General features: G+C 40.5%; 3 protein-coding genes across 3 annotated transcripts; 2 read left to right on the top strand and 1 right to left on the bottom strand.

Moving 5' to 3' along the window:
- Nucleotides 1–539: 539 nt before the first annotated feature.
- cishb (cytokine inducible SH2-containing protein b) lies at nucleotides 540–2,087 on the top strand (the record flags this gene model as incomplete). The annotated part of the gene is made up of 3 exons (XM_084543853.1): nucleotides 540–656; nucleotides 1,265–1,421; nucleotides 1,582–2,087. The coding sequence occupies exons 2-3, from the start codon at nucleotides 1,283–1,285 to the stop codon at nucleotides 2,085–2,087; spliced, it is 645 nt and encodes a 214-aa protein (XP_084399979.1). The 5' UTR covers nucleotides 540–656; nucleotides 1,265–1,282.
- A 2,537-nt stretch (nucleotides 2,088–4,624) lies between these two features.
- Nucleotides 4,625–8,851, top strand: LOC311486944 (rho-related GTP-binding protein RhoA-B). Its single transcript, XM_084542970.1, has 5 exons — nucleotides 4,625–4,728; nucleotides 5,736–5,893; nucleotides 6,601–6,721; nucleotides 7,370–7,500; nucleotides 7,581–8,851. The coding sequence occupies exons 2-5, from the start codon at nucleotides 5,738–5,740 to the stop codon at nucleotides 7,752–7,754; spliced, it is 582 nt and encodes a 193-aa protein (XP_084399096.1). The 5' UTR covers nucleotides 4,625–4,728; nucleotides 5,736–5,737; the 3' UTR covers nucleotides 7,755–8,851.
- A 791-nt stretch (nucleotides 8,852–9,642) lies between these two features.
- ddx51 (DEAD (Asp-Glu-Ala-Asp) box polypeptide 51) lies at nucleotides 9,643–15,281 on the bottom strand. Its single transcript, XM_084542051.1, has 16 exons — nucleotides 15,034–15,281; nucleotides 14,093–14,439; nucleotides 13,639–13,808; nucleotides 13,393–13,543; nucleotides 12,992–13,137; nucleotides 12,842–12,913; nucleotides 12,658–12,764; nucleotides 12,262–12,370; nucleotides 12,018–12,163; nucleotides 11,507–11,693; nucleotides 11,073–11,188; nucleotides 10,867–10,983; nucleotides 10,362–10,463; nucleotides 10,187–10,250; nucleotides 9,966–10,100; nucleotides 9,643–9,821 (listed from the first exon to the last, which is right to left on the bottom strand). The coding sequence occupies exons 1-16, from the start codon at nucleotides 15,054–15,056 to the stop codon at nucleotides 9,804–9,806; spliced, it is 2,010 nt and encodes a 669-aa protein (XP_084398177.1). The 5' UTR covers nucleotides 15,057–15,281; the 3' UTR covers nucleotides 9,643–9,803.
- Nucleotides 15,282–15,561: the final 280 nt, after the last annotated feature.

The raw sequence follows: 15,561 nt of genomic DNA, 5'->3' as shown, positions 1-15,561 counted from the left end.
GCATCTTTAAAACTCTTATTATTATAAAATGATTTTATTTAAATGTGTTTAACATCTTCATGAATAGGACTATTATATCAAATTGTATTCATTTTAACTAGTATCCCCAAATGAACTGGCAAGCGAGTTTCCACATGTATTTTAAATTCAGCAATTTGTATTTTAACATGTCTTGTTTATATGTCAGAATAATATATTTTCCAGTCATTTTATTTCTTGAAGACGCCGCTGCTCATGTGGACTCGTTCACCCTGAAGTCTGTGTTACATTTTATTTTGAAGGTCGCACCGGAAGTGGAGTGTGTTGACGGATCCCCGTGGAGCTGCTGGCAGCAGCTTTTCTGTCACTGCGGGCGCTGAAACACAAAACCTTTCTTGGAAACGGATTCCGGGAACCTCCGTCAGTCCAGCTGAACTGAGCCGCTTTCTGTCCTGCACTAAACTGAATAAAGAGCTCACACTCCGCCTCAGTCGCAGCTTCACTTGAAGCAACACACGGATATCTCTTTTAGATTGTTAGTTTCATGGACTATTTTTTTTTTTCTACATCACCAGAAGCTTTTAAATACGGTAAATATTTATTGTGATCATCCACTGGACATTTCTTCAACTGTTTACCAAACTGGTCGCGATCCATATGATTGTTCTTGATTTAAGGTAAGGAAATATTCTTTTTGGTCTATAATTACTTTGCATAATGTATGCTGCAGTACTGCCTATTATTTCACAAACAAAAACTCGTATTATTATTATTATTATTGTGTCGTATTATATTTACATGTGTTTTGTGTACTTATTTAAATAATATAATCAATTGTTGTACTGTTTTTCTTCTTTTTGACCTCTAAACCAGCTGACATTTGCATAAATAAACATAAATACATATTTATGAAGCTGTATATATATATATATATATAAAACATAGCCCAAATAATGCAATAGCTCAGTGCATAAGTAATTTTAAGACTGCAAGCCTTGAGCTTTTGTTCATAACTACCTACCATACATACGTGTTTTATTCTTGTGTTTTATGTTGTTTTTATGTTTTCTTACAATTGTTTTTCTTGGTTTTAGTTTGGTTGGGTTTGTGATTATTTGCACCTCTCGGACAATGGGAGAAATTTTTTTCAGTAACTGATGACGTATCAAATAAAATCATGCCACCTGAACACTGACTTTTTTTAATAACTTACTTCAGCATTTGAGAGCAAAATAAAACTCTATTTTTCTTTATTAATTCTCTGTCACCAACATCATCTTGACAGGCTTGCTGTCAGTCGGAAATGGTTGCCCGTACAGTGACCATTTTACATCATGAGGAACAAGGAGGTTCATGCTGCACACATCCATCTCCTCCGCCCTGGGATCCAACAGAGGACCTTCGCTGCATCACCACCACTTTCCAGTACCTACAAACCTCAGGTACACCAACAGCCTCAATGAGTCTCACTAATTTATTAAAATAAAACAGATGACAGTTAATTTTGACTCCAGTTTTGTGAAAGTGGGGGTGAGTCTGACATCTTTCAACATGTCCAGCATTCAACATTTCAACATTTCTGAACTATCTGTCATTTTCCAGGTTGGTACTGGGGTCCTATATCAGCGAGTGAAGCTCGAGAGGCCCTCCTGACAAAGTCTGAAGGCACATTCCTGGTGCGTGACAGCAGCCACCCTCAGTACATGCTGGCCCTGTCAGTGAAGACCTGCTATGGACCCACCAGTGTGCGTATTGAGTACAACAAAGGTTGTTTCTGGCTAGACTCCATTTCCCCTGCCCTGCCGAACCTGCAGTCCTTCCCAGATGTTCACAGCCTTATACAGCACTATACTGGCTCAGGACACAGGCCACAGAACAAGTCAACTCATGACATTCGCCCCCAAACAAAGACTGACCCTGCAAAGCATACAGCTAAAGACAGCGGGGTCCCTCTGACGCTGATGCATCCTTTGCACAAGCCGGACGCTTTCCCTTCTTTGCAGCACCTGACGCGCCTCACCATCAACAGACATACGAACTGCCCCCACCAGCTGCCGCTCCCAAAGCCTCTACTGCGCTACCTGCAGAACTATCCCTTCTCTATATGATGATCTTTGTCTCTCACACAAAGGACACAGAGACAGGAACGTGGTCAGGGTCACACTCCATGACCACATGCTGTGTACATGGGACAGTTTGTGGCCCCAGACAGTAAAGAGCGGTCCAGGGGGAGAACACTGTAATGATTTAAATAAGCCTTGGTGCTTGCAAATTAACACAGTTTTACTACACTGCTACTTTTGTTATTCAGAATTATATTTTTTTTTTATATGTTTGCTTCAGCTACATTGAAATGTGCAATGCCAATATAGAAGCTGTGGTGGGTTTCTTTTCATTTTTGTGTCTGCGTCAACAGAATGAGAAAAGAGAGTTATGTCTAAACCACTGGTCTCGTTGTTTGTTTTTTTAATCAGCAGAACCAAATTATATTAAAAAAAAAACAGCAATGAAAAAGTAGCCACTGTTTTCTTCTTCTCATTATTTATTTCTTTTTTTATTCCAGCAGAGATGCAATTAGAATTAGTTTGGGTTTTGTCACTTGAGATCTCTGCTTTCCTCTGCTCTTGAGCTTATGAGCTCGTGGGGTTGGATTTGCTGAGAGCGTTGAGCAGAGCAATGTTTATTCACTCTCCACAAAATCAATGAACCTGATGCACCATGGCTAAACTAACAGTAATCTTGTGTAACGCTTGCATGTTAGGGGGACACATGTAATCGTCACAAAATCACAGCAACGTTTCGTCACATGTCTCCACATTGACAGGATTATCAGTTTCTGTCATGGCTGTCTTAATACTATAATAATTTAGAAAAGTCTGGATGTAGAAGAGGTTTGTCAATGTAATGACTCCTTTTGTGCTTGAGTATGTCTGAGGTTTATCCGACATGTTTAAATCTAAACACAGTATGAGTATGAATTTTAAGGGTACGTTGATAAGACGTTTTTGTTATATGAGTGTAAAAAGACTGAGATCAGGCTGAAGCTACGGACAGAAGAGGTTGACAAGTGATTTTGAACGATTAAACACAGGGCACATGGTGTATTGTGTATTTCTTATACTCAGAATCCTAATCCAATCTAAACATGTCCTCTTCTAAATCATTGCTAACAAAAGCTGCTCTTTTATCATCAAAACTAAAGCTAATACATGTGTTGGCAAACCTGTTTTTATTCTCAGAAGAACATCACACACGGGCTTCTGAGAAACAAACCTCACGGATGCTTTCTCTCTTCAAAGTGTTTTTCTCCACCTTCGAATGACCGGTCACTTGAACCTACAGATGAATGTGAGGCATTACTGTTTTCATGGAAACGCATCTGAGTTGGTTTCCACGAGTTGGAACCGAGCACTGCTGAGAAAGCCTCTTATCAGGATTAGAGTAAGAGCTGCAGTTATTAATATACTGTTGCACCAACTGAGAACAGACCACGTCTCTCTGTTGGTCTCTCCATACTTTGACCCGCTAATCTGAAGGGTTTAAATAATTTCCATATTTAACTGATAAGTGTCATCATTGTGCTTTTCTCAGCACAATCTATTTAAAAGATCACATTTCTGCACGTCGGTATGCTCTTTCATGCAGATGTAGAGTAACATTATACTAAATGCATATGCAAGTTTAGCACCAGTTACATGCTGAGGTGGAGCACCACAATGTGAAAAGACTCAGTTTTATGCCTTAACAGTCTCTATAGCAACAACATTTACACACAATTAGGTCAATATATATATAATACTCATAGTATAGATTTTACATTTACAGATTTGTCATGTTATTATGTTATGTTTTGATGGTCACAGATGCTTTAATGTGAAATTTAATATCTAGTTTCAAAGGATTTCTAATTTCTAAACAAAAATAGCTTGTTACATGGAAACTGTCATTTTACTAGTTGCAAATTTGTTTCAGATTTGCATCACTGAAGCACAATATCAACTGAGGATGGTACTTTATTTCTAAGTCCGGATGACACGTGTGCCAAGTATTATTTTACAACCTTAGCTGATTTGGCTGATATAAGGCCAGATGACATTTAAACATGTCACAGATGTAAGTAATAAAACTTGACGAAATTCCATTTAGCCGCTGTACTCTTGCACTGCCATCGCTAATTAAGTTAAGTTAATGTTATTAGAGACACCAGTGCCTTTGCTGCTATGACAAACGTGAAAAAGGGGGTTATTGCGTTATAAAGCATATGTTGCCGTGTATTGAAACTGTCATGGTGCAAATTTCTAAATGAATTTAAATGTGTTGCATTCTGGAAATAATATTCATAATGCACAAACAAGTAGGTTAATACTGCCCAGCATGAAGAAAGCCAAGAAGATCCAAGGTAGGTGAATACTGACCACTGTACCACCACTTTCAGATGGGCGTAATATGCACTGGGTCTTTTTATTAATTGAAATTAGTGTGTGGTATTTCATTTATATTTAAGGATTTGTAGTGATTTAAGATAAGCTACATTAATATTTAAAATAAAATAATAATTTTAAACTATTTTGTCCATAAAATATGGTTTGTAACAAATGTATAGTGGTGTATTGTTATCCTCTCCCCACCCCCTCACTTCCCTCCTGTTAATCCTCCAGCAGCAGCAGCAGCGCAGTCAAGGAGCAGCGACGGAGGCTAACAAAGCGCTAGTTTAACTTCAGTTGGATAGATTTTAAAACCAATAATTTGGTAAGTTTATACCACGTATTGGCGGCGTTTAGTTGTGGTGCCTTGTTAAGCAGTTTTATTTGATTAAATACAAATGTATACACCGTTAAGCTGTATTTTCTTACGATATTCTGTTGAGGCTAGCAAGCTAGCTAAAGGAGCGATAAAGTCGCGTTGACTTCCGTTATGCTAAGCTAACCCAGGCTAGCTAGCAAACCGTACCGGTTTGCGGGTAAAAGGAAAAAAATACTACGTTTGGCGGAGCAACCAAAACGAAACCACAAACGCAGCTATACAGTTAGAAGACCCGCTTGGTGAATGCTGCACACATTTCCCGCAAAGCGTCTGATTATTACGATAAAGATTTAAACTTAAAAGCACAAGCGGCACATCCGGGCTAACGTTAGCTGGTTAGCCGCCGCGGCTAGCGTCAAGTCTTTTGTAAACAGAGCGTCTTCTTGGCTAGCTCAAATGTAGGTCAGCCAGCACTGCAACGATTCCCAGTTGAATGTTGCTGCCATTTAATAACACTTTAATGTGGTTGTGTTGCTTATGAGGATGCGGGACAAACGTTTAAAGTAATATATTTTATTTTTTTTCCAAGCTTGATGCCGGGGTGGGTCAGTAACACTGGAGCGGAAATGTATCATCACGGGACAAGGTTCCTTAGTCTTCTAATTTAAAGCTTTATCCAAAGTCAACTGAATATCCGTGGATTGTCGATACTTGATGATGTTGACACGTGCCCTTGTCGGAAACATACAGTATAAGTGTCCGATCACAAGCAGTCATAGTGTTGTTGTTGTCGCACTGAAAGCTAAATAGTTAGCCTCGGGTGTTGGTTTCATGCGGGTTTTGGGTTTGTGTCAACACAGCTGAAGGTTGCTGGCTGCTCCTCGCTTCTCACAGGCGTACAGTTTGCACGTTGCATAATGCCCCAGTGCAAGAAAACGACCCGCCCTGCAGTTAATAGATAAAGAACTCCCTTGTTGTAACCTTTGCTGTTTTCCTCTTCCCCTTGTCTGCAGCTATGGCAGCAATCAGGAAAAAGTTGGTCATAGTGGGAGATGGAGCCTGTGGAAAGACCTGTCTGCTCATCGTGTTCAGCAAGGACCAGTTTCCTGAAGTCTATGTGCCCACGGTGTTTGAGAACTACGTTGCAGACATTGAAGTGGATAGCAAACAGGTATGAATATTTATTTTCTCTGCCCACATTGCACACTAGGATCAACATTATGTAACTTGGTATCTGATTACAACGACGGTTGAATTCTTGTTGTGTTCTCTTTCACTTTATTTAGAGACAGTGATACACGCTGAGGGTGATTTTATGTGTTGTTTAATACTGATAAAGTGTCTTTGTCTTGAGGATTAGGATTGCTGAAAAGCTTGTTGACAACAACAACAAAAGAAAATAATCCCAAAGCGTGTATTAGTTGGGTTGCTAGGGTTGTTAATGTGGCTTTGTGGTAAGTAAACCTATCGGGTTTGACACATTCAATCAAACTATTAAGTATCCATTATAATACATGGATCTGGCAGGATATGACAGATTGATGTCCCAGTGCTGGCATCACCACTTACCATAAACGCATAACTACATGAAAATGTCTGGTTATGGCTGGATTTTAAGTCAGACTCACTTTCTAATGTAAAAGCTGTTCATCCTCATATCCTGATTACCTGCAACGCAGTCTTAATTTTAAAAGGTTGTGCTGACAGTGATAGTTTATTTATTGCCTCATGTAAAATGGTTCACTGTTGTGAAATGATTTTTTTATACTAACCAGATCCAAAGTGTCATGCAGGATAGATGTGTGTGTATGCACTCGGTTGTTTGGAATAACATCAGATCTATAGAGCTACAAGATAACTTGTAAACTCCTTTTGCAGGTTGAGTTAGCTCTCTGGGATACAGCTGGTCAGGAAGACTATGACAGACTGCGTCCGCTCTCTTATCCAGACACCGATGTCATTCTCATGTGTTTTTCCATCGACAGTCCTGACAGTCTTGGTAAGTGAAAACGGAGAGCTCTGAATGCGCCCGGTAATGTTTTAGGGCTAGAATTAACTTCTGATTGAATCAATCACTTGCCACCAAATGCTTTGTGAAAAGATGGTTTGTGTTTAGTTTCAGTTTATTTTTAACTGTAAGTTGCGTATTTTAAAATAGCTCGATTCGTTTCCGTTTAAGAATCAGAACAGCCACATCCTTTGGACACATCACTACTCACTACGAATCTGTTTGCCGACCTCTGTGTGTCAAAATTGCAAACTTTTATCAAGGAATTTGTCATATTTTGAAATATGTGATGTATTTTTGTGACATGCCCTCAAGTAGTTTCTTCATCCGAGATAAGGGATTATCTGCTCTCAGTTAAAACATGTGGTGGATGGACACACAAACTTAATTAATCATTTAAAAGTATAAAATCTCAATGTCTAGTGTCTGTCATATAGAAATAAGGAAACCATTTTACTTTTTATTGTCTCATCTTATAATGATAGTCTAAAAAAACAAGACCCGTGATCTTCTGGGCTCTAGGAGATGGTGAAGGTCATTTTTCAGTTTGTGTATTCCAGACAAAAACAGTTATAGTCACAGCACCTCTAAGTTTGTGTCTTTTCTCTAACCACTGTTGTCTTCTGTCCCCTTTTTCAGAGAACATCCCTGAGAAGTGGACCCCTGAGGTGAAACACTTCTGCCCTAACGTTCCCATCATTCTGGTGGGAAATAAAAAGGACCTGCGTAACGATGAGCACACTCGGAGGGAACTTGCCAAAATGAAGCAGGTAAAACTTGAGACCACGTACAGCTGTGCAGACGTGCTACAATGAATGCCAGTTTTCTAAAAGTGTCTTTATTATTATAGGAACCTGTGAAACCAGAGGATGGACGGGACATGGCTAACAGGATCGGTGCCTTCGGATACATGGAGTGCTCTGCAAAAACAAAGGATGGTGTGAGGGAAGTGTTCGAGATGGCCACCAGGGCTGCACTACAGGCCAGGCGGGGAAAGAAGAGCAATAAATGTGTCCTACTGTAAACGGGGGCATGAGGACTGCTTCCTACAGGGGGAAAGAAGAAGGAGAATTAGGTCAAACCTACCCCCAAACATACCCACACAAAAAGACTGTTCTCCCCCAGTTTTTACTAAAGGTGTAATGCTTTTACTTTTTTTTGTCTTAAGCGAAAGTAGTCAGGTTCTGTCAGTATTCAATTTTGAGGTTATGGAAAATACTTTTTTGTACTTTTAACACAAGTAAATTTGCCATATTGAAACCTCCTTTATCGAGATGTTCTATGTGATTGAAAAGGTCAGCCAGGGGACCTGTCGTGTCATACCTGCCAACTACAGTTAAGTGCTTAAGCCCTGTCTGCTGATCTGAGGAACGTTTCCACAGCCAACAAGGGTGAAGTACCTGTACACTGTGACCCGTACTCCTTTAATTATTTCCTCAAACTGATGCACACATGAAGTCGAAATTTATTTGTGTGCTTCATAAACCAATCGCATGTGCATTATGATCATGTGCACAATATGAGACTGGAAACTCATTTTGCTAAAACGCAAATGGAAACTTAGTGTTTTGTGTAATAAATTACTTTGTAAGAATCTCCATAATTTGCATCACTTAACTGATAAACGGTGAATGATTCTGAACTAGTGGATTACACTCCAGATTAAGATAATTAAAATTCATGCAGGGTTCAGAGAGAAAAAGAAACCTCTCCAGCGTGGACGGCCACTTTGAGATCTCTTTTGCATATGCATTTCTGAGTTGGTCACATCTACTGCAGTGCAAGCTCAAGTGCACTTAGCAGATACGGTGGGCATTACAGATAGAAACTCCCTGAATGTGGTCCACAGAGGCTGACGGATAATGGATTTTTGGGAACGAAGAGCTTTTTTGATAAAAATCCCTTGAACTGGTTAAGTTCCAAGGCATGTACAGATCAGGACGTTTACAGATGGGGAAAAAAATAAACTGATCAGTGCTCTCTGGTTGACAAGCCATTGTCTGCTGTTTTTACATTACCTCCTTACATTCCATCTCTGTGATTATCAGTTACAGAAACATGAGCCAGAAGTCCTGTCAGACCTTTTTTTTTTTTTTAAACATAATAAATACAAACTAAGCGGACGACTCCTCGCAAAACTGAATTTACCTCATTCATTTTTTAAGTTTTCTTGGAACAATTTCCAGATGAGCTTTACGTTTGTATATATACAGTAACGCTCCATCAAGTGCTGCAGATACGTGGCTATGGAGGATTTGTTTAGATTAAACAATTAAGCAGCTTATGAGGTACACATGGCTAAAGTGTATGCATACTACAATGCTATAAATCAAAACCTTTTTTATATTTAAGGTTGTATCAGGGATTGGTGCAGGGGATGTTTTAAATTTAAATGGGGGCAGAGATAACGATGTCTAGTTTTATCTGTAGCGTACATATATATACAGCAGGTTTTCTAGTCTGTGGCCATGGCAACATTATACCTTTAAAGTAAGAAAAACTAAAAAGTTTAGATCAGTTTTCACGCAAGACTTTTAATTCTTTCTTCTTTCATTATACAGAATATAGCTGACTGATGTTCAAGCTCATGTAAATGTTCATTAAACCCCCCTGCCCTCTCGGCTGATAATAATATTAATGAGGCAATAAGTCAAAATTAGAGTCGAAGTCTAGTAGCTATTGAATATTATTTTGTGAATGATATTTTTCTGAATCGGAATATGAAATACAGCCAATTTAAAATTAGCATTTAAATGGTAAACTGACTATTCTGAAACTCTCTTCTTTACACACACACACACACGTGACACATGCTCATCTCCCGTCGGGTTGGGTTCAATGTGTTGCCCAGGGACACTTCGGCGTACAGACAGGAGGAGTCAGGGATTGAACCGCCGAGCTTGAGATCCCCTTTAATAATCAAAGCTGCTTTTTTCCTCATAAATGTACAGTCACTGTGAGAATTAACAGGCACAGACATACTGCGTTTTATTCACATAAATACAAATACAAAAAAAAAATGCAGCAGAGTTTTGGTCGGGGTCTGATGATGCCTGAGGTTACGGTTACTTCACTATTTGGCTTTCTCATCCTGTAGAGAGAAACAAAAGGCATTGTTTATGTAGTCAAATGATAATCGCAGACATGTTTTATATGAATGCACAAAGTATTGCCATCCATCGATTACATCCTGTGTGTTTCATCAGTTAAAAGAAGGTGTTGGTTGAGATGGTACCTTGATAACTTCGGCCAGCTTTTGCAGCGTCTGTTCGTACCGCTCCTCCATACTCTTCAGGTTCTCCGATTTGACCACCTGCCTTTCTATTCCGGGGCTTCCCGCTTCCAAAACCATGGGAAGGAAGTTCTTCTCCTGATTGATGAAAACAGAAGCCATTACAGAAACTGTCTTTGTGGGCGCTTCACACCGATCATTTGCCTCCCTCTCATGTGACGCACCTGTACTCTCAGCAGAAATGTGAAGGCCAGACCTGCTTTTCCTGCTCGTGCCGTTCTTCCAACCCTGAACAAAAACAAAAGAGTCAGAAGTATCACAGCAGTGATGAAGACATTACGGATGATTGCTCATTTTGCACACTGTCCGCTGCTTTGAGCGGTTCGACGGGCAGCTCACCTGTGAATGTAGGTCCTGATGTACTGTGGCGCGTCGTAATTGACAACGCATTTGACCCCGTTGATGTCGATGCCTCTGGCAGCTGCGTCCGTGCTGATCAACCTTCGGGATGACACCTCAGGTTAAATCATTGATGAATAAGGATCACAACATTATTCACGGGTATCTACAAGAAAACAGATGCTACCACGCACTCATTCAACGGAAACTCTGGTTCATAAATCCAAATTTTAACTATTCTGTGTTTCCATAAAAATTAAAGAACTCAGTAAGTAGATTCAGTTCTGTTAAAAGAGATCAGCTCAGTGTCTAAGATCCGTTTTTTCATTCATATTATTCACACCTACTTCACAACTCAGTTGGCTCTCAGGGTGTAAGGGTGAGTAATGAATCAAGGGCCGGACTTTAATGTCCCATCACAGCATTATCCATGTCTCATCGAAGTGACTGAAATGTGTCTTATGCTTTTTAAAACAATCGTGCGCAGATCTGCACGCAGACTCACAACTGGATCTTCCCCTGCTCAAACTCCTTCAGCGTCCTCTTCCTCTCACCGGGAGAGAGTCGAGACGAGAACTCGGCGGCCTGAACTCCACCGAAGAGCTGCACCAGGAGGTAAAGTCTGAGAAGGAGACATGTGTAGAGATGTAAATTCCACGCAGACACTGACAATAGGAACTATGCATAAAAAGTTAAAGAGCTCTCCCCCACCTGTGTGCAGCCTCCTTGGAGTTGGTGAAACAGAGGACGGGGCTGAGTTTCATTCGCAGGATGAAGTGAAGGATGAGGAGGGGCTTGTTGCTCAGCGTGCAGGGCACATAATACTCCTAGAAACCGAAACACGTAGCCCCTTATTAGTGTGCGGAAGACTGGGGTCTGATTCCCCATGGAGGGTTTTCCTTTATAGACTCACAGTGAATCATCACATTCACACAGACTAATGCTCTTCCCTGGTTGCTTCCATGGATGTACACTGTTCCAAATGATTAAATGAATGTTCCTTGTATCTGTGTACGTACAGTACACACATGGGAAATACAGCCGATTTAGATTTACAAAGTGACCCAAATCTGTGCCATTTTTTGATCATCATCTAATTCTATGTTTGCCGCACTGCCGCCCTAAAGTCAAAGATCTTATCTCACCGTTAGACCCTCAGGGAAATCGAAGCGGTCTTGCTTCTGGGTTGGAGTGTTGTCTCCGCCGGATTGACCGTGGATGGAGCTGAAGAGTCGGGGCTGGTAGAGGCCCAGCTGCTGCAGCTTCTCCGGGTTCTGTGTGAGCGTGGCGGAAAACAGCAGCTTCTGCAGCGGCATCTGAGGTGGAGAGAGACTGACAGGGAAAAACAGGACGACACGAGGTTAGTGGGATCCTCATCTGATCAGCCTCTGACTCTGAAGTTTAAAACACGATCTAATCTTACAAAACAAGACGACAAGTTATTTTCAATTTCATATATCTCTGATAACTAGGCGTTTGTTAGTTAAACAAAAACAGAGAATACACTTGTTTGCTACAACAGTATTGAAATAGATTTTTGCCATGACGTTTTAAAATGACGCAGCTTTTATCAAGTTCAAGTTTTACTATTAACTATTGATGACTATTCCACACAAGTATTCAAATATCTTTACATTCTTTCACACTCTGACTCACCTGGCCGCTGTGATGTGTGCTGGCTCCGTCCTCCTGAAGACGGCTCCTGCTTCCGGCCCACTTCCTGATCTGTACACCGCCTTCACCACCTGACTGAGCCAGGACTGGTGCATGCTGTCAATCATCCTGTCAGCCTCGTCAATGATCTGAGAGGTAATGAATAAACGCACACAGACGTTGTGCTGTTGGCGTCTGTGTCACTCTTGTCCGCAGTGCTTCAGTTACAAAGGTTTAAAGAACTCACGAGAAACCGGAGATGCTCCAGACATAAGCCTGAATTCTTGTTGATGTGATCAACCAGTCGACCTGGAGTGGCCACGACGATGTCTGCTGTACTGCGTCTCACTCCCCCTCTAGAAGAAAAAAACATTAAAATAAATCTTTGTCTTATTCCAGTGTCACGTGTGTCTTTTATGTGCAAATGTTCCTTAAAATCACGCAAATACTGTAGCTACACAATATTATATGCTAGCATTTTGTGCCTTCCTTTTTCTAAATAACTTCCAAAGACGAACATTTAGATGGCTGTGTGACAAACCACATGGTGCATTAGGTTAATACAAATGGAAAAATCCTCCATATCATCCAAAGAGTTGCGTCGCCAATCCTTTGTGAGCCATGTTTCAGTAATCGTTCTCACCTGTGCTCTGAAAGCGAAGCCTGCTCTGCAGCAAAGCTCTTCTGACCTGCCAGCATCACCACTTTCAGCGTAGTTCCCTCAGCGTACGACCTGAACACTTTATAAACCTGCACAGAAAAACGTGTCAGCTGAGCTCTAGAGCGAGCGTAAAGTATTTGAGCAGATGTTTGTGAAAGCTCCTGACCTGCTGTGCAAGCTCTTTGGTCGGCAACACAGCCAAAGCCCGGACTTGACAGACCACCCGCTCCATCAGCACCTGGTGATGCAAATTTATTTTACACAGTTCCTCCACCTACTGTGTGCATTACTTCCTCACAAGTGCCCAGTAGCTCACCTGCACGACAGGTATGACAAACGAAAGAGTCTTTCCACTGCCTGTTGGTGCAGACACGCAGATGTCTCTGGGCTTGTAGCCGCCGCGTCCAATCAGCAGTCCCTGCTGTGCGCACTCCAAGATGGCGGGGATGACCTCCGCTTGCACTGTGAAGAGGTCACAGGAACTTTTCACAACTTTTTCAAAAAACACAACATTATGTCAAAGTTTACAATTTTACGCCCCATCCTGTACACACACCCAGTCGAAAAACACATCCACACGCCTCAGAGACACCAGGGGAATTAGTATGATAGCATTATAACACTGTCACAAGTGTACGGAACCTTTTGCAAACAACTTTATGTGACATGTGTTATCTAACATGATGCTGGATACGCAAACTGAGCCTGTGTAATCACCTGGAAACAAGTGTTGGATTCCATTATTCTGTATTTTTTTCTGGAGATGAGCTGAAAGTCCTGAAACTTCAGAGATGGGGACCAGGTTGCTTTTAATGTCTCTGTGAATCACATCAGGCTCAGCGAGCCACTGAGGCAGGACTCTGTTCACCTGTGAGAAGAGGAATTCACACATTAACACTTGTAATGAAAGTAAATAATCTAAATGATACTGACTCCTGGACCCTCATAAAGTAATCAGTGTACCTTTTTGACCGGTTTGCTCTCAAATCCTCCCAAAACTGTGAATCCAGTTGGAGCAGACGTCTTCTCTGAGCTTTCTTTTGCCGAGTCATTTTCTGGCTCTGCCTCCTGTTGACCTTCTGCATCCTCTGGTTCATCTCTTCCGTTTACAGGAGAATCCGAAACGTCTTGAGCTGTAATCCATACAGAAAAAACACATTACAGAAGCTACATCACACTTTAAATAATAGAAAAATAATACACTGAAAGAGACTTAAAAGCTCCGTGGATCTCAGGGAACTGCAAATAATGCTCTGGACTTTATCCCTCATACTTCATGGTTCTTTATGAGGGACCAGGAGTCAGTATTATTCAGATTATTTACTTTCATTACAAGTGTTAATGTGTGAATTCCTCTTCTCACAGATCACACATTTATTATATGAAACAATGAGCGCACACAGGTATAATACCACACCTGATTGATCCTTCTTCTTCTTCTTCTTCTGTTTCTCATTTGCATCTTTCTTCTTCTTCTTCTTCGTCTCTTCAGCAGGCTCATCGTGGTTATCAGAGTCTGAAACACACGAAGAAGCCTCTTCTGATTTTCTCTTTTTGCGGCGCTGTTGCTCTTGACTACTGTCACCGTCGGTTTTTCTTTTCTTTTTGACGTCCTGCTCTTCTATCTGTTCTGTGTGCAGTCGCTCTCTCTTGTCTGACAAACTCTGTCTCTGCCTCTCTTTCGCCTTCTGCTTAAGTTTAGCCAGTAACGCCTCAGATCGGGACTCCTTCGAGACGCTCCCATCTTCTTCTTCTCCGAGGTACCTGTGAGCACAGTGACAAAATGTAACATTACAGATTTGTAAGTTCATCAACAATTTAGCACACTTTGACCCTAGAATTATAATGGATTATTTAGACTTTTGTTAATATTTTGTTATTTACAAATCACTGTCTTTTGACAGTTGTTTAGTTAATCTGATGCTAGCTCTGCTATGCGCTAATAGGGTTTCTGTCTCTTTATAAACATCAACAGACACTAAGTGATGAAGGTGTCTTTATTTAGTGCTCAAACTGACAGTGATGATCAAAGTTGTGTGGATAACTAGTGGATGTAACGTAAAAGAATGAGTTAAAGAGAGCAGCCAATGGCAATTATTCTTTATGTAAGAATAAAAACTAAAAAATAAAACAACTTGTAGAATTATCTGAACCCACAAATCCTCTATAATAATTGAGACACTTGTTTTAAATGGTAAAGCAAAGTACAAGTTAACTGCCAACTACTAGAAAACCTTGAGCTTTATGTTGCCACATAAACAAACATCAGGTCCTAATACTAATTTAATAATCACGTTAGAGACTAGAGAGATCCCCATAAGAACTAAGAAAAACGATGTAAGTCAGTATATATCTTACCTGCTCACAACAAACAGAGACATTTTAACTGTAAACGACAAAATACCCCAATAAAGTCTTTTTCTTCAGTTTCGTCGCATTTGGGTATAAACACTGAATATATGAATTAACATATGAAATAACACCGTGCAAATTGAAAGCTTCGTCTCTTTAAATACTGTACACAGTCAACTTGTACTAAACTAAAGTACCACTACTTTCTCATGTGTTTTCCATGTAGTGCTAGACGCAGCTTGATGACGCTGGTCTTCTTCTTCTTCTTCTTCTTCTCGTGAAATTGCAAAGGAGCATTGCTGCCCCCAACAGGCCGTTTGCAAAATTACATTGAAGCAAAGGTTTGATTAAAACAAAACTAAATCTTACTTTCTGTGTCTCATATTACATAATATAATATAATATAATATAATATAATATAATATAATATAATATAATATAATATAATATCAACGCGGGGAAAACCATGGAGATGGTGGTGGATTTTCGTAGAGGCCGTTCTGCCCTCCCCTCACCAGTGAACATCCAGGGAAT

The sequence above is a fragment of the Chelon labrosus genome, assembly GCF_963514085.1.
Source record: "Chelon labrosus genome assembly, chromosome: 4".
In the NCBI taxonomy this organism is placed as follows: Eukaryota; Metazoa; Chordata; class Actinopteri; order Mugiliformes; family Mugilidae; genus Chelon; species Chelon labrosus.
This window is presented reverse-complemented; position numbering and strand designations above follow the sequence as displayed.

Excerpts from the sequence above, each read along its gene's own strand:
- LOC311486944 (XM_084542970.1), top strand. The coding sequence starts at position 5,738 with ATGGCAGCAATCAGGAAAAAGTTGGTCATAGTGGGAGATGGAGCCTGT. Across the intron at positions 5,894-6,600 it reads TTGAAGTGGATAGCAAACAG|GTTGAGTTAGCTCTCTGGGA; the intron begins GTATGAATATTT and ends CTCCTTTTGCAG. Across the intron at positions 6,722-7,369 it reads CGACAGTCCTGACAGTCTTG|AGAACATCCCTGAGAAGTGG; the intron begins GTAAGTGAAAAC and ends CCCCTTTTTCAG.
- ddx51 (XM_084542051.1), bottom strand. The coding sequence starts at position 15,056 with ATGTCTCTGTTTGTTGTGAGCAG. Across the intron at positions 13,809-14,092 it reads GAAGAAGAAGGATCAATCAG|CTCAAGACGTTTCGGATTCT; the intron begins GTGTGGTATTAT and ends TATGGATTACAG. Across the intron at positions 10,101-10,186 it reads CATTTCTGCTGAGAGTACAG|GAGAAGAACTTCCTTCCCAT; the intron begins GTGCGTCACATG and ends TTCATCAATCAG.